The sequence below is a fragment of the Typopeltis vanoorti genome, chromosome 14 (genome assembly GCF_054136105.1).
Source record: "Typopeltis vanoorti isolate ZY-2024b chromosome 14, IOZ_Tvanoo_1.0, whole genome shotgun sequence".
Classification (NCBI taxonomy): Eukaryota; Metazoa; Arthropoda; class Arachnida; order Uropygi; family Thelyphonidae; genus Typopeltis; species Typopeltis vanoorti.
In genome coordinates, this window is record NC_143562.1 from 42332957 (window position 1) to 42358136 (window position 25180).

Consider the following 25180-nt stretch of genomic DNA (forward strand, 5'->3'; position numbering starts at 1 on the left):
TTTCTGACAGCCCATCGGAACTTACTTCCTGGATGTCCCTCGTGGATATCCTCATTCTTCTTATATTCCATTTTTTGTCAAAGGCTTTCTCATCATCTACAAATGCCAAGTGGATGTCTGTAAATTAAATTCCTCTCTTTTTTTTGTGATTTGTTTTAGCATAAATACATCAATGCAATTTCAACCTTTCCTAAATCCAGCCTGCTCCTCTAATAACAAACTATCAGCAATAATGGTAAGTATTATTTAAAATCTCACCATACAATTTGCATGCTACCACTAATTTTCACATAAACCTCTATCTTCCTTCGAAAAAACTGATATTTAAGCCTTTTTTTTTCCTGTTCTTCAGGTATACCACAGGTAATCCAAACATACTTAACAGATTTAGGAACTCTCACTGTAAAAGTAGTATTGATATATTTAATTAACTTTAAATTCTTTAACATAAAAATGCCAAGAAATTATATCCTTGGTTTAATCCTTTATTCAAGTGCAAGTCATTTATTTAAGAAATTCAAATAATTTCATGACTGGGCAACTCGTATATAGAGACTAATGACTTCACATCATTTGTCTTGGTATCTCATAATGCAAAGCACATATCCTTATTATTATTACAGGCGACTCCAAGGAGTCCTTAGACTCATTGAGGGAAGCCCTAAACATCATGTCCATCACAACTATTTGACATTCACACAGTATCTATCATACTTTGCCTTGAACTCATTCACTGTTCAAGCACCCACAACAGACTCTGGTAGCTTATTCCACTCATTCACCACTCTAAAAGTAAAAAACCCAGCTCTAACACCCTTACTAACCACACCCTTGCTCAGCTTCCATGGATGTCCCCTAGTCCTCTCACTACCAGTCATGTTCTCAAAAATATCCTCTGAATTAATCCTATAGAAACCCTTCAGTAATTTGAATGTCTCAATCATATCTCCCCTTTTCCGCCTATCAACCAATTTCTGCAACCCACAAATCTTCAACCAGTTTTCATAAGGTTCATTCCATAGACCTGCTATCATCTTGGTCACTCACCTCTGGATCCTCTCAACCTCCTCCCCATCAAGAAAAAACCTGGGTGACCAGATCTGGGCACAGTAATCAAGAAGGAGTCTTGTCAAGGCTCGATACAGAGGAACAATAACCTGCTTATCTCTGCCCGTCAAAGTCTTCTTCAGCATCCAAGTGATTTTATGAGCTGATATAGCCACTTTTGCGATGTACCCCCCCTAAACTTCAACTCCCTATCTACCAATACTCCCAAGTCCCTGGCTTCATCAATCTCCTAGGGTACAGTTCTACCAATGTGATATACTGCTGCTAATCTTTTCACCCCAAAATGCATAACCTTACATTTTGCCACATTAAATTGACATCCATTCCCCTTAGCCCAGACCTCCAATCTATCCAAATCATCCTGCAAGATTTTGACATCTTCTGCATTCACTAGTCCCCTAACCAACTTAGCATCATCAGCGAACAAATGAACCATTCCTCTCAGATCCTTCCCTATATTGTTAATGAACAAATTAAATAGCAGTGGTCCAAGAACAGAACCCTGTGGCACACTACTAGTCACAGGCTGTCTTTTGGACTCTACTCCTGAGTAAACTACTCTCTGGTATCTCTTCATCAACAACCCTACTATCCATCTCACCAACCCTATATCCATCCCCATCTGCTCCAGTTTGCTGATTAGACTTCCATGTGGTATCCTGTCAAAGGCCTTAGCCAGGTCGAGCAGTATCACGGTAAACCCATTACCCTTATCCAGTTCATAAAACGTGAGCAAGTTACTGAGGCATGATCTACCCTTCACAAAAACCATGCTGTCCCCCATACAGTATCTCATTTTCATCAATCCATTCCTGTATTTTTCCCTTGACTACTTTCTCCAAGACCTTGACAACGACTCCTGATATGCTGATCGGTCGGTAATTTGCAACAGTAGTCTTTTTTAAATAACGAAACCTGTGGTGCGTTCATAATTAGAAGAAACACACGTATAAACCACAGTGAAAATTATTTAATTGTAAATATTTCATCCTAAGTATCTTAGGACATCATCAGTACAGTATTTAAACAAAAATTAGGAATAACATACAGTTAGGGCGCATGATTACAATAGAATCTCATGAAAACGTGCATAACGTGCTAAAGTAGTACAAAAAAAAAAAAAAAAAAAAAAAAAGTTAATTATTTAACACAGTTTTGTATGATAATTTCCCATACTTTAGGAATAGTAAGAACATCGTTGCGGTTTAGGTTTGGTCTGTGTAGTAGGGCTTCAGAACTTTCTTTGTATAAACGTTCATGTTTAAATAAAGATCTATGTAAAAGTTTAGCCTTTTCCCAATGGATCCTATGAACATCTCAGAACATCAAGACCACATTCGTCTTCTTAAACCACAGAAATCTGGCCTCTCTCAACAGGGAATTGAAAATCCAAACCATAGGATCCATTGGGAAAAGGCTAAACTTTTACATAGATCTTTATTTAAACATGAACATTTATACAAAGAAAGTTCTGAAGCCCTACTACACAGACCAAACCTAAACCGCAACGACGTTCTTACTATTCCTAAAGTATAGGAAATTATCATACAAAACTGTGTTAAATAATTAACGTTTTTTTTTTTTTTTTTTTTTGTACTACTTTAGCACGTTATGCACGTTTTCATGAGATTCTATTGTAATCATGCACCCTAACTGTATGTTATTCCTAATTTTTGTTTAAATACTGTATTGATGATGTCCTAAGATACTTAGGATGAAATATTTACAATTAAATAATTTTCACTGTGGTTTATACGTGTGTTTCTTCTAATTAACAGTAGTCTTGGATCCTCCTTTATGCAGCGGAACTATTTTCCCCTCTTTCCATCCCTTCGAGAATAAATCAGACCCGAGACTCAGATTAAACAATAAGGTCAAGGGCACTGACAATTCTTTAGCAGCTTCACTAAGACTCGTACTGATATACCATCCAATCCCAGAGATGTATTCACATTAAGGTTCTATAATAGACTATTCACCTCCACTTCATTCACCACAATTCCCATATAAACTAATGGTTCCTTCATTCCTTCAACATCACCACCTGGATGACATACTCTTGCAAAGTGCTCACTCAGTAATTCCACTATATCGACTGATTCAGTGGCCTCCCTACCATCGCCGTTCCTTAAAATCATTCTGGTGTGTACAGTTTTTCTTTTACTAGCAGCATACTGAAAGAACTGTTTGGGATTCTCTTTAGCTTGCATGGCTAATTTCCTTTCATAATCCGTTTTTGCTTTTCTTACCACACTCGTTCCCTTATATCCTGCACTTTATACTGTTCATGTGCCTGCAGGTCACCTTTCTTCTTAAATTCCTTCCACAGTTGTTTCTTTTTTTGCAACTCAAGTTTAACGGTGTTATTCATCCATTTAACCCTACATGATTTACTATTCAGACGCTAGGTTTACAGTTCGCCATAACCTCCTGCAAATGCTCCTTGACCACTTTCCATGCCCTATCAACATCCAGCCCTTGCAGTTTTACATGCCATGGCATGTAAAACTGAACCAAGCAATCTCCTAAGCTTGTCGTACTTGCCAGCACGGTAATTCCACATGTACCCTGTCTTAATCGAAAATTTCACACATTTAGCCACCTCCCAGGTCAAGACCCTATGATCACTCTCACCAACAGGTGGCAACATGGTCATATTCATTACAGTCAAATTCTCAGATGCTATTACTAGGTCAAGCACCCTCGAACCCCTAGTATTTTCCATTATATGCTGTCTCAGATAGTTATCCATCGGTAACTGAATAAAATCCAGTTCCTTCCTCACATGCGTCTTCTCCTCCTTCCAATCAATATTACCATAGTTGAAATCACCCATAATAATTACCCTCCTTCCACTCATTTCATTAATTTGCCTATGCATACTATCTCCACCATCTATTCCATCACCTGGTCTATAGCAACACCCAACTGTACATTTTTTTCCATTAGTCTCAATCTCACACCAAATAGCCTCAAATGAGCTCTTTTCACTATCCTGCAATAGAACTTCTATTCTCCTTGGTTGCGGTTCATCAGCTATCATCAATAACACTCCTCCCCCCATTTTATTCTCTCTGTCCCTCCTGAACACATTATACCCTACACATTCTATCCCACTAACTATATCATCTTCTGCCAGCCATGTTTCACTAATGCCAATAACCTTTGTCCATGAAGAGCCAACCAAAGCCAAAAATTCTTCCTTCTTGTTCCTAATACTCCTGGCATTAGTATACATGAAATGCAGAGGTCCATTTGTTCCACCCCTATCTCGATGCGTTATACTAACTATCCCATTCTGATTTCTTGTCCTTACTGGCTCGGGCACATTATAAACATTCTTACACTCAACTGCCTCACTGATGTCTGCATATCCACTTCCTCCCCCTCCTTAATAGTTCCAGTTTCCCTGATTTTGCACATCCACTCTCACTTCACTCAGCAACAATTTTTCCAGTCTTTGCACACCAAATCCATTCAAATGTAAGCCATCCATCTTGTACAAATCCTTTTGCCCATCAAACTCACTCCACACCACACCGTCTGCATAACCTGTGCATAAAGTCATTTGCGATTATGGCCCTCCTAAACTCTACTCTGTCACACCGTGTCAACAGACTCACTATCCCTAACTCTGTCACTCTTTTCTTTCGCTACCTCTAATAATTCCTTCACGTCCCTCTCTCATATCAAATTGATCTCCTTTCAAATCATTTGTTCCCACTACGACTATCATTTCTTTCACATTCTGCTTCTGGGCTCTAATCACTTACATCCTTAATTTTTGCACCCGGTAAGTACGATTTAGTCAAACTCTCATCTATCACACCACTTACTAACAAGTCACCGTACAACACTCTTTCCTTCATTTCGGAAACACTCCCAATCATATGCTTATTATTCCTTTTGTACACTTGCTTATTTCCATTTGCAGAGGCGCTCGGGAAAGAGTTTTGCAGTAGCTCCAACTGCCGCTTCAGCCCATGTATTACTCCAGGTAACCGTGCTATCTCACTCATTACAGCTAATTTCTCATTTTTTTCATCATTCAAACCATTTTCTCTCTCTGTATAATTACTTCCACACTCTCTTTCATCACTGCTCTCATTGCTATCTTGTACAACATCACAATTTACTGTCAAACTACTATTTTCTCTCACATTCTGGCTTTCTTCTACAACACCTCTCTACAACCTGACCCACATTTAAATTCCTCACTTTCCTTACACTTTCGGCACAGTCTCCCACCACTATCATTATCTATCCAAACTCCAGCCTCTTTCAGGAATGCATACATACCACACATGTCACACTGGACGAATTTCCTTACATTAAAATTTTTGAACAAAGATGGCAAAGTCTTGGGTGCCATTGTTTTTCGTCGCATTGCCACCATGTGCTACACCATCATTCATATCTTTAAACTACTAGTTTAATTAAAGCGGAAATCACACCAAAAATCACACAGACACACCAAGCTAACAAAAACAAACAATACTACATCAAGATTAAATCAATATTGTCAATTTATTCTTAAAATAATACTTATCTTTTCGGGAGCTCTCTGCAAACACTACATACCATGTAGCTCTCTAGCAGACTTTCCCCAAGTACAGATATATTATTATTATTTGACACCTCCAGAGAGTCCAAAGACTCATCGAGGGAGAGTGTGCAACAGCATCGAACGATTGGTCCCCTTCCAACTACTAACCGCACTCAAACTTACTTAACTGAGCCATTAGTAGCAGAGGCTCTACCAATCGACCAACCTTTGCTGGCTATAATTATTATTATTATTTCGGGCAACTCCAAGTAGTCGACAGACTCATCGAGGGAGGCCCTAACATCATGTCAAGAACAACTATTCGACATTCACACAGTATCTATCATACCTCACCTTGAATTCATTCATTGTCATAGCACATACAACAGACTCTGGCAGCTTATTCCACTCATTCACCACTCTCCAAGTAAAAAAACCTAGCTCTAACACCCCTGGCTAACCACATTCTTGCCCAGCTTCCATGTATGGCCCATAGTCCTCCCACCACCAGTCCTATTCTCAAAAATATCTTCTGGATTAATCTTATAGAAACCCTTCAGTAATTTGAATGTCTCAATCATATCTCCCCTTTTCCGCCTATCAACCAATTTTTGCAACCCACAAATCTTCAACCTGTTCTCATAAGGTTTTCAATCCACAGACCTGCTATCACCTTGGTCACTTGTCTCTGGATCCTCTCCACCTCCTCCCCATCAAGAAGAAATCCTGGCGCCCATATCTGGGCACAGTAGTCTAGATGGGGTCTTATCAAGGCTCGATATAGAGGAACAATAACTTGTTTGTCTCTGCTTGTTAAAGTATGTTTCAGCAACCAAGTGATTTGATGAGCTGATTTAGCCACTTTTGCAATGTGCCCCCTAAACTTCAACTCCCTATCCACCAACACTCCCAAATCCCAGGCCTCATCAATCTCCTGGAGTACGGTTCCACCAATGTGATATACTGCTGCTAATCTTTTCACACCAAAATGCAAAACCTTAGACTTTGCCACATTAAATTGACATCCATTTTCCCTAGTCCAGTCCTCCACACTATCCAAATCATCCTGCAAAATTTTGACATCCCATGCACTCGCAATTGCTCTACCCAACTTTGTATCATCAGCAAACAAGCGAACACTTCCTCTCAGATCCTTTCCTATATTGTTAATGAACATATTGAAAAGTAGTGGTCCAAGAACAGAACCCAGCGGCACGCTACTAGTCACAAGCCGTCTTTTGGACTCCACTCCTGAATAAACCACTCTCTGGTATCTCTCCATCAACCACCCACCTATCCATCTCACCAACCCTATATCCATCCCCATCTGCTCCAGTTTGCTGATTAGAGTTCCATGTGGTATCCTGTCAAAGGCCTTGGCAAGGTCCAGTAGAATCACTGTAAACCCATTACCCTTATCCAGTTCAGCCATCACTGTGTTATAAAACATGAGCAAGTTACTAAGGAATGATCTACCCTTCACAAAACCATGTTGTCCCCCATACAGTATCCCATTTTCATCTATCCAATCCTGTATTCTTCTCTTGACTAATTTCTCCAAGACCTTGACAACGATTCCTGATATGCTAATCGGTCGGTAATTTACAACAGCAGTCTTGGAACCTCCTTTATGCAGTGGAACTATTTTCCCCTCTTTCTACCCCTCGGGACTAACCAAGACCTGAGACTCAAATTAAACAAAATGGTCAAGGATACTGACAATTCTTTAGCCACTTCATGTACAACACGAGCTGGTATACCATCCAATCCCAGAGATATATTAACATTGAGATTTTGCAATAGGCTACTCACCTCCACTTCATTCATCACAATTCCCGTATAATCTATTGGTTCATTCATTTCTGCAATGTCACCACCTGGAAGATATATTCTTGCAAAGTGCTCGCTCAGTAATTCAACTATATCAACTGATTTGGTTACCTTCTTACCATTGGTATTCTTTAAAATCATTCTGCCATATACATTTTTTCTTTTACTTGCAACATATCGAAAAAACTGTTTAGGATTCTGTTTAGCCTGCATGCCCAATGTTCTTTCATAATCTTTTTTGCTTTTCTTACCATACTCGTTACCTTTCTGGCCTGCGCTTTATACCGTTCATGTGCCTGCCGGTCACCTTTCTCCTTAAATTCCCTCCATAGTTGTTTCTTTTTTTGCAGCTCAAGCTTAATGGTGTTATTCATCCATTTAACCCCTACTTGATTTATTATTCGGACTCTAGGTATACAGTCAGCCATTGCTTCATGTAAACATTTCTTAACTGCCTCCCATGCTCTATCAACTTCTAGCCCTTGCAGTTGTACATGCCATAGCACTGAACCAATCAATCTCCTTAAGCTTGTCATACTTACCAGCCCGATAATTCCGCATGTACCCTGTCTTAATTTTAAATTCCACACCTTTAGCAACCTCCCAAGTCAAGACCCTATGATCACTCTCACCAATTGGTGGCAACGTGGTCATATTCATTACAGCCAAATTCTCAGATGCAATTACTAAGTCAAACAAGTCTCTGCATGCTGTCACAGATAGTTATCCCTTAATAACTGCATAAAATCCAATTCCTTCCTCCTACGTGTCCTCTCCTCTTTCCAATCAATGTAACCATAGTTGAAATCTCCCATAATAATTACTCTCCTTCCACTCATTTCTTCTATTTGCTTATGCATACTGTTTCCACCATCTATTCCCTCACCTGGTCTATAGCAGCACCCAACCGTATATTTTGTTCTGCTAGTTTCAATCTCACACCAAACAGCCTCAAATGTGCTCTTTTCTCTATCCTGCAGTTCCACTTCTATTCTTCTTGGCTGTAGCTCATCAGCTATCATCAACACTTCTCTCCCCCCCCCCCCGTTTTATTCTCCCTGTCACTCCTGAACACACCATACCCCTCACATTCAATCCCACTAGCTGTGTCATCTTCTGTCAGCCATGTTTCACTAATACCAATAACCTGTGATCTGGAAGTGCCAACCAAGGCCAAAAATTCTTCCTTCTTGTTCTTAATACTTCTGGCATTTGTATACATGAATTGCAGAAGCCGATTTGTCCCATCCCTATTTTGATGCCTTATACTAACTATCCCATTCTGATTCGTTGTCTTTCCTACTCGCTTGGGCATATTACACACATTCATATACTCAACTGTCTCCCTAAAATCTGAATATCTACTCCCCCCCCTTAATAACTCTAGTTTCCCTGATTCTGCACATTCACTTCCACTACATTTGACAACATCTTTTCAAGTCTCCATACACCAAATCCATTCAAATGTAAACCATCTATTTTATATAAATCCTTTCGCCCATCGAACTCATTCCACACATCCACAAATTCCACACCACTCGTCAAACATAATTCACGCATAAAGTCATTAGCAATTATGGCCCTCCTTCTATACTCTTCACTGTCATACCGCGGCAACAGACTCGCCATCCTAACTCTCTCACTCTTCTCTTTTGCTACCTCAAGCAATTCCTTCACATCCTCACTCATAGCCTTTTTGTTTCCTTTCAAATCATTTGTACCTGCTACCACTATCAATTCTTTCACCGCTGCTTTTGCATTCTAATTGACTCGCTTACATTCTTAAGGTTCGCACCGGGTTGGTACGATTTTGTTAAACTCTCAACTAACACACCTCTTACTAAGGAATCTCCATACAACACACGCTCTTTCATTTTGTTTACACTCACTATCATACCCTTATTTTTTCTATCATACTTTTTCTGATTATTAGTCGGTACGTTTGGTAAACAATTTTGCCAACTCTCCAGCTGCCGATTTGCCCTAGGTATTGCTCTGCATAATAAAGCGATCTCACTCATTGTATCAGTGTCATCGTTTTTATTCTCCAATGATTCATTCAATCGTTCTGTATGTTTACCTTCATTCTCACTTTCAACGCCACTCTCACAGCTATCAGGTACTACCTCACAAATATCACCATTCGTATCTCGAATATCACTGTTATCTAGATTCTCACTTTCATTAACGTTATCACTCACACGACCTGAAGCACTCTTTAAATCCTCACATTCTTTACACTTTTTGCACACATTCACTCCACAATCGTTGTTAAACCAGACTCCAACCGCTCTCCTCAATGCATACATTTTGCAAACGGTACACTGAATCAAATCCTTTAAGTTAAGATTTTTAGACAAATATGGCGACCTGGACACCATCTTTGTATTCCTCTTTATGGGAGCCATGTGCACAGATAATCATATCTATCAATTTACTATTAAAATACTCAAAAAACACACAAAAATCACCCAGACTCGCAAAAATACTAAAAGTAAACAATACTATGTAAATACTATGCAAATTCATAAATTTTTACTCAAAATATCACTTATCTGTTCAGGAGCTATCCACAAACATGACAGATGTCGTGTTTGTGGATAGTCTAAGTAGTCTACCAGTCTAGGTGATGACCCTTCCCATAAAGCATAGCATTATAGGAAGGGGTCACTACCTAGACTTGTTTCGACCTTTATTGAGGTCTCATCAGTGGGAGCCAGATCCAGAAGTGATTCCAAGGTTGAAGTAATGGAGACATCATATTTCCATATACAAGTAGCCAGAAGGTGTCATTATGGGATACTAAGGTAAGTGATATGAAGTATATATGTGATGCTCATATATATATATATATATATATATATATATATATTGAGTTCACCAATCATGAAGTTACTTCATGTGCAAATTTTGTTTGCTTATATACTCAGATAAAGGATTAAACCAAGAATACAATTTCTTAGCATTTTTAAATTATAGTATAATCAAGTGGGTAGTTAAACTTGTATAACCAAGTTGTGGTTAACATGCTAAGTTATACAAATATAACTTAGCTGATTGAATAACAATGGAATGTATACATTAATGACATTGGGAAGGATTTGATATGAGACATACAGCTATTTGCTTGTGATGCAAAGATATGCAGTACTTGCAGAATGTTTTGAATAGGCTGGAATTGTAGGCATGTAAAAATGGCTCTCAGTTCAATTAAGTAAAGTAATGCACTTTGGTGTGATTAGATATATAATACTTCTCATGCACTATCGATATCTTTTGCATCCAATAACCGATAAATGGTGCAGAATCCAGCATACTCCTCAGTTGGTCATAATTTCTTGCTCGTTATTTCATAATTTCTGAATGGAACATTCATAAACTTAGCCACTTCCCAAGTACAAAATTATCATTGTCACCAACCAGAGGTAGAATAGTTACATCATTAACCGAAATCCCCTGTGACACTATAATCATATCTAATACTCTTTGACCTTGAATTCCTTCTGTTGTCACATACTGCTTGAGGAAGTTGTCTTGCAACAACTCAATAAATTCAGTTTCATTCTTTTCACAAGATGTCACAGCTACCCAACAAGATCCCACTACATATTTGATCTTGTTAACCTCCACCTCACACTAGATGGTTTCAAACTCATTTCCAGATGAAAAACTGTTACTAGTATTGCAGTCATATATCTCAATTCTAACTGGATTTAAGTCATCCAATATCATTAGCAGCATGTCCCCCTTCTCTCCTATCCTTCCTAGAAGTACTGTATCCTTTAACACTTGATACCAGTTAGTATGTCTGCTGCTAACGGTTAGGTTTCACTCATGCTTACTATTTGAGGACCCGATTTATTCAACAAGGTAACAAAATTCTACTCCTTTGTTTCTTATACTCCTAGCATTTGTACACAGATATAATACTATACTGTTCTCTGTAGTTTGTGTGACAGAAAACTCACAGGTCTCTGTTCTTATCTAAGGCCTTACTTATACAGTCATCTTTACAAATGCTTGATAATCCTGAATTGTATGAACACAAAATCATTCTCTCCTCATAATCATTTCCACGATAATGCCTATTCCCATCATTTTCACAGTCACATAACACTGTTACTCTTAGACACAAATTCCTACCATTCCTCCCATCATAATCGAGTTTCCATGACTCTCTATGTTGGGTCTCGTTAATAATTTCTCACTGTTAATTATACCCAAGGTGTAAGACATCTCTTATATATAAAAAATTGTTAATATTTATGCCATAAAAAGTTGGTTTAACCCCCCCCCTTATAAAAAACCCTGAACATTAATTCAAATGGTTGTCATCTCTGAAATCAACTACATCTTAGATATACTAGCTGATTATCCTTTCAGCCTTAGCAACTGTCAGGAAAATGCAACTGTAATTACCACCACTTCAGAGAAAAGAAAAGAAAGAATATTTTTCAGAAGGCACACTAAAGATGCCCCAAGCAATAGCCCAATATAGGTAAGAAATCTCTTAGTTTGTTTTCATCCTTTCAATTGATTTTAAACAAAAATGCTGTTATTTCTTTTTTTAGCCAAATCCAATATTTTTATCAAAATTAATTCTGCCTAATCATCACCCCAAAGACCACATATCTAATTTAAAATAATTGCAACTTTAGTTTAATCATTCAAAAATATATATGTTATCTGACAGAATTATCTTTGAAGCTTTTGATCTGATCCGATACGATCAACTTTTTTTTTGGGGGGGGGGGTATAATAATCAAAAAAGCTTCATTTAGGCAATGTTAATTAGATAGAATATAGATAGAAACAGGGAATGTTAAAGATCCATCCTTATTTCTTAGCTGAAGAAAAATAAAAACACTGAAAATTGACCAGAGAGCTTATGAGAATACAATTCTCAGAATTAGAGTTGACTTAACCTATACTATGTAAGATTTGAGCACTATTCAGGCATCCATATAGTCATCGATATGGAAGGGAGACTTAAGCAGACTATTCAAATTAGACATTTCTGAGTATAGTTTATTTTCAAATTGTTCACAAGGGAATTAAGTAAAAAATAGTAGAAGAAAAGTTACTTCAAAAATGTTACAAAATATCAAAACTAGCAGTAAATATATTTATTTTCAAATATGCAGTTCTTCTTCATGGAGAACATCATTATTGAATGGACACTTCCATGGAGTCTGAAGACTTAACATGGGAAACCCAAATTATCCACGCAATATCTATTATAAAAGATATAGCTTTTATAATAGGGTCTTTAATATATTAAAGGCCCTATCCTTTAACACAGTAACAGACAAAGCACTCAGAACCAACTCTGGCAACCCATTATACTCATTCACCACTCTCCTAGCAAAAATCTAGATCTCACACTCTTGTTAACCACACTCTTACTCATCCAGGTATGACTTCTTTCCTCTAGCCAAGTGCTGAAATATTTCCTCTGTATTAGTCCTATAAACCCTTTAAGTAACTAAAATGTTTCTATGAAATTCCCTCTTTTTCACCTATCAACTAATTTTTGCAACACACAAACCCTCAAAATACCTCATAGGGAACATTCCACAGACTATTTGACATCTTGACAAGATATGAATGATTTGAATCCTCTGGATCTTTTTCACCACTTCCTTATCCCAAGAACCCCAGGTGACCAGACCTGAGTACAGTAATCCAGATGTGGACATATCGAGGTCCTATAAAGAGGAATGGTAACTTCCTTATCTCTGCTTGTTATGTGCTCTTCAATAACCAAGTAATCTTATGAGCTAGTTTGGCAACCTTAGTAATGTGCCTTGTGAACTTCAATTCTCTATCTAATATCACTCCCAAATTCCTAGCTTCATCAGTTTCCTGGAGTAGTTTCTGTCAACACGATACACAGCTTGTAACCTTTTCATTCCATAATGCATAACTGTACATGAAACTGATGTCCACCATCTTTTGCCCACTCTGAAAACCTACTTGAATCATCCTGCAAGCTCTCTACATTGCTCTGATAAACTAATACCTACCCAATTTTGCTCATCAGCAAACAACTGAATATTTTCCTTCAAACATGATCTGTGAATTTTTCAGAACCAAAGTTTATTCATAACAGGCTTTACTTTTTTTTCTAAAAAATAACTATAAAAATAGCATAATACGAAATATATGAAAATAAATCACGTGGGTATAAAAGAGGTAATGAAAGACCCGTGAGTGGCATTGTATGATGACTCAATTATTAAAGATATGCTGGATGAGAAGATGCACAAGGTATGTTTTAATGGAGATAGAATGAGTAAAGTTATTGCAGCACCAAATATGAGAAGGAAGCGAGCAAAAGAGTTGGTAGTTTTAATAGGCACAAATGACGTAACTGTGAACAAAGAGCACAGATTGAATATCAGGAGGTTGCTTCGGATAAAAGAGAATAGTGTGATAGGAAATACCGGTAGTAAGCATGTTGCCTAGGTATGACAGTGGTGAGATAAGGCAGAGAGCAAGGATTAAGAATGACAATTCATAATCCTTGCTGAATTATCAAGTTATCTGAAAGATGAATCAAGTTAGCTGAAATGTGTGAAGAGAAAAGAGTGCAGTTTGTTAATGTGTGGAATGAGTTTGAAGGACAAAGTAAACTATATAAGAGTGATGGACTGCATTTCAGTGGTTTTGGTGTGAGTCGCTTGGAGAGACTGCTGATGGAAGATAGAGAAGTGAGTACAGAGAATTAATCTGATCAAGTGGGAAGCGATGTGGAAGAGCAGGAGAGTAAGACAGGAGAGATTGAAGAGGTGGTTATGAATGCGGAAGTGAGTGGCATGAGTATAGAGAATGAGAGAACAGGTGTGCAAGATGGACAGGGAAACAGGAGGCTCTGGGTAGACAGGGAAACACAGCATGAGAAAGGCGGATACTCCAAATTGGATTTGAAAAGGGTTCTAAAATGAATAAGCATAAAGGGAAATGGTTTCAGTTGAGCATAGAGAAATCGCATCAAATGAGTGGTATCAGTGGAACTAGCTGTAGATCCAGGAATGAGCTGCTGTGTTTGTATACAAATGCTAGAAGTGTAAGAAACAAGGCAGATGAAATGGTTGCATTAATTGAGTCTGTCTACCCAACAATTGTTGGAATAAGTGAGATATGGTTGGATGAGGACGACATCCTGACAGGAATAGAGATGGAAGGGTATGATGTGTTTCGTGAGGATAGAAGGGATAAAAAGGGAGGGGAGTGCTATTGATGATAGAGAAAGAGTTATGTCATAGAAAGTAGAAATGCAAGAGGGGAAATAGTGCCAGTGGTTGGTAAGGGTAGCAAAATGAGGTATGAACAGCAGTTAGCAATAATGAAGTCAAAAAGAATCCTAGGGAGTTCTTTCAATATGTAGCCAGCAAAAAAAAAAAAGATTATGGAAGGATGACACTGACTGGAGAAAATGGTATAAGGACAACTGTTTCAGAAGATATAATGATAGCTGATGGTCAAACTAGAGCAGATTGGGCTGGATATTAGATTAGTGCATTGGATTGGAGACTGGCTATATGATAGGTATCAGCAATTGTGTATGGGAGCGATATCTAGAAAAGGAAAGTTACTAGTGGTGTACCTCAGGGGTCTGTTTTAGAGCAATTACTGTTTAACTTGTATATTAATGATATTGGTAAAGATTTGGATGGAGATATTCAGTTGTTTGCAGCTGATACAAAGTTGAGATGAACTATGAAGAGTAGAGAAGATGTTGTGGCCTTACAAGAAGACTTGAATAAATTGGGTGATTGGGCACAGGAATGGAGATGAGAGTTCAATGTTGCAAAATGTAAGGTTTTAAAATTTGGGAAACAAAGATGGGATACAGAAATTATGCTTGATGGGGATATATCGTCAGAGGTGGAGGAAATAAGAGATCTTGGGGGTGATAGTGGATAAGGATCTGAAATTTAGGGGACACATTGCCATAATTGTGAAGACAACACAAAGACTTCGGGGAATGATGCGGAGGACACTGACTTGCAGAAGTAGGGAGATTCTTGTTCCATTGTATAAGTCTTTGATTAGGCAACACATGAACTACTGTGCTCAGATTTGGTCACCTGGTTTTCAAAAGGACAAAGAGATGGGGAAACGGTCCAGAGGCAACTGACTAAGGTGGTTTCTGACCTCTGGAATGTTGAATAGGAGAAAAGATTGAGAAGATACAATTTACAGAGGCTAGTGGATAGGAGAAAGAGGGGAGATATGATAGTGACCTACAAGTTATTATAGGATCAATGTTGGAGAGGTTCTACAGAAAACAGTGGGAGATCAGGAGAGAACCAGAGATCATCCCTGGAAACTATAAAGAAGGTGTGAGTAGGGGAGTGAGAAGCAGGTTTTTTGCATGCAGAGTTGTGAACGATTGGAATGCCTTGCCTGAGAGTGTGGTGTCTGCAGAAAATTCGAGTGCATTTAAAGCGCAGTATGATGAGCTGTGTGTATAATAAAAGGGCCTCCTAGATTAGTCTTTGACTCCATGGGGTCTTGGGGTAATAATATTGCATCTTCATTTTTAACATGAAGATGCAATATTTATGTGCCGTAAATAATTACAATTTCTTGTATCCATTAATGGCTATTTTTTTTCCCTGAGTAAAAAAAATAAATAAATCATAAATTACTCTATGTCTTACCAGAAATATAAAAATATACTGTACACATTTAGGCTATCTAATATCTCTATTTAAAATTAGAAGTGCCCTGAAATACTGTAAGGAGCTTTGTGTTTCCTGCTTTTGGTTGCACTGCACTGGCTCTAAGATGAAGCTATGAATGCGAGTTAATCTGGTTGAACATTCTCCAAGTGTGAATGATTATCACACTTCTTAATGGAGATACTTGATGCTTTATTGCATGCTTCAAGTCCATATTTTTTTGATGGATGTAAATATGTTGTTGCTTGTGGGGAAGTTAAGTGTTATTTTTCAATCATATAAAAACATCTCTGTAAGAAGCTAACAGACTTACAATAATTGAGTGTACCAACAGAAAAATGTATATAATGAAAAAAGGAAAACTAAAAACTAAAATAAGGTAAAAAATGAGCTGTGTTCTTTATGAATATAGTTTAAAAATTACACAGTAATTTAATATATGGCAATAAACAAAAAATATCAAGTAAAAATTATTTTTAGTTATCTTATCTACATGTTAAATCTAAAAAAAAAAATAAAAAAAAACTTTACCTAAGTCCTTGTGCTGTGTTTTCACTAATGCCACCAATAAGATATAATGCTGACCACACAGTCAAAGCAGCATATGGTAGAGATGCTGCTTCAATATGAGATAATGTCGCTGGCTTGATACATATCTTTAAAATATAGAAAAAACAACTTACATTGATTCTGGACATTTTGTTTAGATAGATATGCAAATTGTACAAGAACAAGTGCATCAAAAATGCTCACAGCATTAGCATTGGCCATGACATATTCAGCATGAGATCCATGTCTTTGAAGTCCTGTCACACCCCATACCTTGATAAAATAATTACCAAATATTAGTTAACTGTTAATAAATTGTAACTGGCATGCATAAGCTATGCATTTATCAAGTGATCGTTACATTTTCAAAGAAATGTAGATAATCATTTTAAAAAACTTATAAATAAATAGAGTATAAATAACAGAGTAACAAAATAAATAATTTATCGAGTTACTAATATTTCACTAGATATCAAATCACTTTCAGGGAAAAATTATAACCAAAGTAAAATATGAAGCACTCAAATTGCGTCATTGCAGAAAAATAGCTCGGTTTTGTGGCAAAGTCAATTAAAACAAATAATCCCAGATTAAAACAGAAAAAGCATACCCTTTTCTGTTTATAGGAAACCTACACACCATATGGCGAACCACTTGAGCCATTTGGTAGTTTTGTAACTAGTGTATCTAAGAAGGGAAGACTCATTTCTTTTTTTTTTTCTATAAAGAGAAAGAAATGTATTTATGATGATGGCTGTTTAAATGTGCCAAAAATGTAATGTGTCTGGCAAACACATCATCTACATAGTAGACAGATTATTGACTTTTGTTTGTATGTAGTGGTGGTGGTAAATACTTGGTTTTCTATAAATTCCATATAGGAATTTGCTAGAGGGGAATCCATTACTCCATCTAGATATTTGTAGACCTTTGCTTGTTGTGAAAAATAGCCAGGGTGCATGATGAATATGAATAATTCAGATATGTCAGGGGAAAAATGTCTTAATAAAATCAAGTTTCTGTCAATGATATATGATATGGTAAATAATTAAGTAGCAGCAAAACTGATCATGAAGTTTGAATTTTTTAGGTTAAGATTTTTTTTATTAAGGTTTTAAAGTGAACAAAAATGTTAATGGATGGAGATTGCCTATAAGAAAGAATTTTTCCTCCCTCACTCTAAAACTGACTATGATATTTACCAGAGCATTTGATGAGTGGTGAGGAATGTTGGGTGTGGGTGGTAGATAAACAATTTGCTTTACATCATTGCTTACAGCAAATATCTCAACATCTCTTCCAGCTTAGTCAGTAGAACTGAAAAAAAGTGAAGAGAAAAAGAGCAGGGGAAGATACTGTGAGAGAAAAGAGATTCTTAGATATGTTACCATTGCATACTACTAAACGGCCTCCCTTCAGGCACAATCTGGTAGCAAAATAATGTGCCAGTTGATCAGAAAACCTAAATGTGTTTCAGGTTTAGTCCTATATACTATCTAGTGGCCAACTTGTAGTACTACTTTACTGCTGTACCCTTGAAGATGGGGAGATTCTTGGTCTCCACAGCATTTTGGCATACCTTTGAGGAGCATCACTCATGTTGCATGTTAGAAGATTGGGGGGAAAGAAATTGGAATCCCCTGTTCATTATTATTATTAATGGATCTATAAGGAGTCAGACTCACTGTGAAAGTTTCACTCAACCAGCAACATATTGTTATTACACGAGTATCTCCATGGAGTTTGTAGACTCACTGAAGATGCTAAACATTTCATCAAGCAGTAACCAACATTTGTACAACATCTGTCAAACTTTGCTTTGAACTTATTCACTGACAAAGCACTCAACTGACTTAGGTGACCTTTCTTCCAAAGACTGTAGCCAGGTTCTTTTTGATCCACCTCTTTATCGTCTTCCTCCAATGATTTCATTCAAGACTATACTTGGTAATCTTTGAAAGGATATTCTCTGGTGATATCCAAACCATCTTAATTGCTGTTAAAGAATTATAGCTATGATATCTTCACTATAGTTTAATTCTGTTTGTTGTGTTCTGACCAGTGAGTCTTATTATTTTTCTTAAGCATTTCATTTCAAATGCTCTGATTTTCTACATTTCTTTCTGATTAACCATCCAAGTCTCAGCTCCATATGCTGCTATAGGTATAATAATGATTTTATAGTTTTAGTTTGAGGCTTTTTGAAATGCTGTTATTTTTTCATATTTTGTTTAATTTGATGATACTGCCAAGATATGAAAATTGCTTTACTTGTTGAAGTATGTAATTTTCTAAGTTTATTGAAATTTTTTCCTCATCTCTTCCTATTTTCATTGTTTTAGTTTTGCTTAAATTGATTTTTCATTCTAAAATGTTTGCATTTTTCATTTAAAATTTTTATTGTTTTTTTTTTTCAATTATTCTTTAGATACTGCAAGAATAATAATACTGTCTGCATATTTGATGTGGTTGATATTCGTCCCATTTATTTGTAGACTTAGTTCTTCAGCTATGGATTTGCATATTTCTTTGAAATAGATAATAAATAAATTTGGTGAGAGGCAACCCCACGACTCCTTTTTCTACTTTGAATTTGTCTGTTATTATTTTATTAAATTTGACAGTTGCTTTGGTATCTTTATAACAAATTCTAAATAAAGGTTTGTAGTTATGAATCTAGCATCATAGATTTTAAGATGTTTATCATTTTGTTCCTGTTATTGAAATCAAATGCTTGTTTGAAGTCAATAAAACTGCAGTATATAGTTAAGTTGTATGCCCAGTACTTTTCAGCCAGGCTATTAACTGTATGGTCTTTAGCAGACCTTTCAGGTCTGAATCCTGCTTGATCTTATTTTGAATAATGCGTGAAGCTTTTCATAGCTATGACTTAGCAATGTTATGGGTCTATAATTTATGCACTTTCAATAATTGTTATTATGATGGCTGTCTTCCTGTCATCTGGAATTTCACTAGTATACAGTATTTGGTTAAAAAGTTCAAGCAGGAAATTGATGGCTGCTATGCCACCATATTTCCGCAGATCAGTAGGAAGTTCATCATAACCAGGTGATGTAGATAAGTTCAATTGGTTTATTGCATTCAAAATTTCTTCTTTTATTATGAATGGTGCTTTTTCTCTTTCTGTCTCTTCGTGTTTTTCCAGTTTTCCTCCCTTTGGGAAAGTATCTGGTAATATTCTTTCCAAACTTTTTTAGTCTCTTGAATTGTTCCAGTTTCAATATTGTTTTCATCTTTCATTTTTAATGGTCTGTTTTGGAGTGTTTTTTGTTAATTCTTTTATATACAGTCTTGCTATCATTCTTTTTATTGGCTTCTTCACACATTTTTGCTTTTTCTTCTAATCAAGCATTTTTAGTGGATCTGCACATGCTATCTATTTTATTTTTCAGTCTTTTATAATGTTGCTTATTTTCCTCTGCATTTTCTCTGTTCTAATTACTTTTTGCAGCTCTTTTATCTTCTAACGTTTCCAAAATTTCTGTAGTTATCCACTCTTTATTTGCTCTAACTGTTGTACCAAGTGTTTTTCTTGCAGCACTTACCATAAGTGTTCTGCCCATTTTCTATGTATTTTCTACATTCTCAAAGGTTATTTAACTCTGTTTCTATTATGTTTCTGTAGTTTTTTGTATAACTGTATTTTTCATTTTTGTTATGTTAATAATGTTGCTTAGGATCTTTGGTTTGGTAATTTTAAATTACCAAACCAAAACTTTTGAACAACTTTTTTGCAGGTAGTAATTCAAGATCACAGTCAAAATCGGCTTTCTTTAGTGTTTTTACATTTTGGATCGAGGATTTCCAGTTATTTTTGATCAGAATGTATCAATACAATTTTTAATCATACCATCTGGAGACGTCCATGTGTATTTGCATGATGGTCTATGGATAAACATGGTGTTTGAGATGAATAGACTGTTATGTTTACAGAATTCCAGCAGTCTTTTGCTGATTTGAACACTGTCTTGTATACCACTAGTTTAGTGTTTTGGCTAATTTCTCTCTTATTCAATATAAATTTATGCAACTGGTTTCCCCACCATACCAGATTTGCTTATTCTGTTGCCTATTTCCATATTTAATTTGTCATCTTCATTAAAAATTCTCTAAATAGCTGAAATATTTTACTTGTTCTAAAGGTTCTCCACATCAATGTATACAATAGTAATTTTTTCACCAAAATGCATAACCTTATACTTAAATTAAATTGGCATTCATACTTTACATTTATCCCCTGCTATAAGAGTCTGTGAATTATTCCATAAGGTCTCTGCATCATCTTTATATCTACCTTTCATTTTCCATATTTTATTCCATACAATTTTTGGACTGGTCATTTGATTAAGTGATGTGGTAAATTGGATCCATGATTGTTTTTGATTCTCACATCTCACATAATCCATAATGCAATCAATGAAATATACCCCATGCTCTGTGTTGATCTTTTTTGACTGGCTGGCATTCTGGGTTCCACCAAGGCTTTGGAGAAAGTGGAAAATGAGATGATGTTTTCAGGATGGAGGCTGTTGCTGCCTGGACAATGCACTCTGTGCATACTTTCATGGTATTAGCATACTAAAATTTAAATGCTAATACCATCATTCAAAAATTTTGCAAGATGGGAAAAAGTATTCCAGCCAGCCTGGTTCACTGGTCCATTTTCCATATGGGCATCCATGCAGGTGAACATGGTTCCTGTGAAGACATTGCGCAAAGAACAGGAAAGTGGTCGCTTCCATATATGTTCTCTTCAACATCACACGTGAGCAGTAGAAGAATGGAAGCAGATTGTAAGATCAATTGCAGAATATGGGTGGGTAGGCATATGGAAGAAAGTATTGATTCTATTATTCAGAAGGGAGAGGTCATTATTATTAAGGATTCTTTCAATGATTTGATCTCGTCTATTAGTGTTGGTGCTACCCCACAGAATATTGTGACCATTAAAGTCACCTATCAAAAGTATGGATTCAGGCAGTTGCAAGATAAGGTTATCAAGATCAATTTAACTCAGCACTGGTGGTAAATAAAATAATATACTGTAATAAGAAATCCCATGGAGAGGCGAATCACCACTGCTTCCAGAGCAGCTTTAATTTGGACATGATGGAAAGGAATATGACTGCCCATTAGGATAGCTCCTCCTCCATGAGCAGGAGTAGCTATCTCATTGGGTCTTAAGCACATTTCTTGTAAACAGAAACAGAAAAATTTGTGTTTCTGCAACAAAATCTTGATATCATCGATATTCTGGCAAAATCCACAACAGTTCCATTGTAAAAATTTTCCTATTGTTTTGGCTTTATAGACTTGTCTGGTGGGATGCTTAAGGGTCAAAGCTGTATAAATGAGAGGAAACCTCCACATAGCCTTTAAAGGAATGTGGAGAACCGACCAGGGCTTCTGATCTAATGTCCAATCCTCACCTTCTCGTGGTGCACCCTGTTAGGTATCTACCTGGATACTGAACGAACAAGGATGAGCTGGCAGTTTGGGATTTAGCCGACCAAATTGTATTCTTATTGGTTAAACCAAAATAAAAAATGATGGTACAACATGACAAAATTTCATGCTGGCTGGGGCGTCACCCGGTTAAACAAGGCTGCCGTTGTTTTCGCCAGGGAACCAGGGTACAGAGTGAAAAGTCAGCTACTGGAACAAATCTAAAAACACACCCCAACTCAACATCACCAGAGTTAAAGATCCGTACTATCAACATAAGAAGCTTGAATGGCAAAGAAATGGAGCTAGCTGAGGAATTAGATAAGTACCAGATTGACATAATAGGGGTGACTGAAACAAAAAAGACAAAAAGTGGTGAGATCTTTCTGAGCGATAAATACAAAATGTTATATTCAGGCAATGACAATCAAGGAAAAGAATGAGTAGCCATAGTATTCAACACTAAATACGAGGCTAATCTTCTTGAATGGTAGACAGTCTCAAGTAGACTGATGTGGGCAAATATCAGAATGGAGAACTGGGACAATGAGACTTATTTGTGCCTATGGTCCCACAGAAGGTTCTACAAAGGGTAGAAGTGGAGGAATTTTTTGAGACATTAGAGAAAGTAACTGACACAATAAAAAAGGAAAATTTGATCCTTGTTGGGATCTAAATAGCAGAGTAGGAAATGATTGTCAGACATAGAAAAATATTTTGGAAAAATTTGGATAAAAGAGCAAAGCTAATAATAATGGCAAATACCTGTTGGATTTCTGCTCAGGACATGGACTGGTTATTACTAACACCATGTTCCAACATAAAAATGTGCACAAATTCACATGGAGAGAAGAGGCATTGACTATGTTATTGTTGATAGTGATATTTTCTCCCTGGTGCAGGACACCAGAGTGTACAGAGGATTTGAAATTGGAAGGGATCACTATTTAGTCTTGAGCAGCATAAAATTGAATTTCATACTGAAAAGAATAACATGTAAGAAAGTTTTAAAGCGAATAAAAGTTGAGCAGCTCTCAGATGTGAACTGTAGACTAACATACACAAAGATTATTGAAGAAAAAATTAAAGAGTTTGAGAACAGGAATCAAACCTTGGAGATTCAGTGGCAAGCCTTGAAGAAAGCCCTGATTGATTCAGCCAGAGAGGCATGTGGTGAGGTTGTCTGCAAGGATAGAAAAATCAGAACTCCATGGTGGACACAAGAAGTTAAAGAGGCAGTGAAGGAAAAGAAGAAATCATATCAAAAGTTCCTGGCAAATAAGTCAGCTTTTGCTCTTAGAGAATACAGAGACAAATGTAAGAAAGCGAAACACTGCATAAAACTAGCTAAACAAAAGTCATGGGAGGACTTTGGCAAAAACATAGAAAAAAAATATCAAGAAGATGGTAAGATATTCTGGAGGTTGTTGAAGAAGCTTAGAAATGGAGGAAAGAGTGCTGTAAAAGAAGTTAGAGAAGATAACGGTGATATGAAACAGGAGAAAAAGATATCCTTGAAGTATGGAGTAATTAAAAAATTGCTAAATGAAACAAGCAATGATAGCACAGTAGTAAAAAACACTCAACAGGCATACAGTCAGGAATACATATCCATACTTGAAGTAGAAAAAGCCATCAAAGGCTTGAAATGTGGAAAGGCAGAAATAGATGATATTCGACCAGAAATGAAGTATGGTGGTATAAAAGTCTTACAGTGGCTGCACTGCATAGTTCAGAAAGCCTGGACAGAGGGACGAATTCCTGATGATTGGAGTAGAGCTCTAATAGTGCCCATATATTAAAAGGGAAATAAAACTGAATGTGAGAATTGCAGAGGTATTTCTATGCAATCTATGCAAGTATACTTGAGAAACAGTTGAGAAGAATTGTGGGAAAAAAGCTTGGTGGAGAACAAGCTCGATTCAGGCCAAATAGAGGCTGTCAGGATCAGATCTTCACTTTACGACAAATAGTCGAGAAAGCATGGAAATATAACAAAGATCTGTATTTAAGTTTTGTCGATCTGGAAAAGGCATATGACAAGGTGCCAAGAGAGGAGCTATTCAATACGCTACAGTTATATGGTGTCAATGGGGCATTATATTAAGCAATACTTAGTCTGTATTTGAGTTGTAAGTCGGCAGTTAGAATTGAAGGATGTACAGGAAAATGGTTGAATGTTAAATCTGGTGTGAGACAAGGATGTACATTATTCCCTCTGTTATTCATTATCTATATGGATCACATTATGAAGAAAAGCAGTATTAAACATGATATCAGAATTGGAGATGTTAATGTCAGCTCTTTGCTTTATGCGGATGATGTTATACTTCTAAATAAATCCGCTACAAGTCTGCAGGATTCTCTGACTAAATTGAATAGCTGTTGTAATAGATATGGTATGAAGGTCAGCAATAAAAAGACAAAGACAATGAAAATAGGCAGAATCATTGAAAATGTCAACTGTGTTGTGAATGGAGAACCTGTGGAACAAGTAAAACATTTCAGCTACTTAGGCACAATTTTTACTGAAGATGGTAAACTAAATATAGAAATAGACAACAGAATCAACAAAGCCAGTACGGTAGGAAGTCAAATGAATAAATTCATATGGAATAAGAGAGAAATTAGTCAGAACACTAAATTAGCTGTATACAAGACAGTGTTCAAACCAGTTTTAACTTATGGATCTGAGAGCTGGGTCAGAAGTAAAACACTTGACCAAAGACTAGAGACTGCAAATATGAGAGTCCTGAATAAGATTAGAGGCGTGAACAGATGGCATCAATGGCAATATCAGATTAAAAACGAGGATATTAGGAAAGAACTTGACATTGTCGGCATCCAGGAATGCATATTAGCAGAGCTAATCTCAGGTAATATGGTCACTTAAACAGAATGAGCAAGGAAAGATTAGCAAAACAAGTGTTCTCTGCCAGGTCGGCAGGAAAATGACCCAGAGGAAGACAAAGATATAGGTGGATTGATACGGTACAATGTGCCTTAGACGATAGAAATATAAGATCTGATA

The 25180-nt window shown here is 36.7% G+C and overlaps 1 protein-coding gene across 2 annotated transcripts in view; it reads right to left on the bottom strand.

The window, feature by feature from the left end:
- The window catches only part of LOC150099405 (NAD(P)H oxidoreductase RTN4IP1, mitochondrial-like), a 289878-nt gene that overhangs the window by 87463 nt on the left and 177235 nt on the right, over positions 1–25180 (bottom strand). For both annotated transcript variants that reach the window (XM_090404050.1, XM_090404049.1), the window contains exons 4-5: positions 16888–16956; positions 16666–16790 (exon numbers count right to left, since the gene is read on the bottom strand). In XM_090404050.1, coding sequence (XP_090260176.1) covers positions 16666–16790; positions 16888–16956 — 194 coding nt within the window. The remainder of the gene's footprint in view (positions 1–16665; positions 16791–16887; positions 16957–25180) is intronic.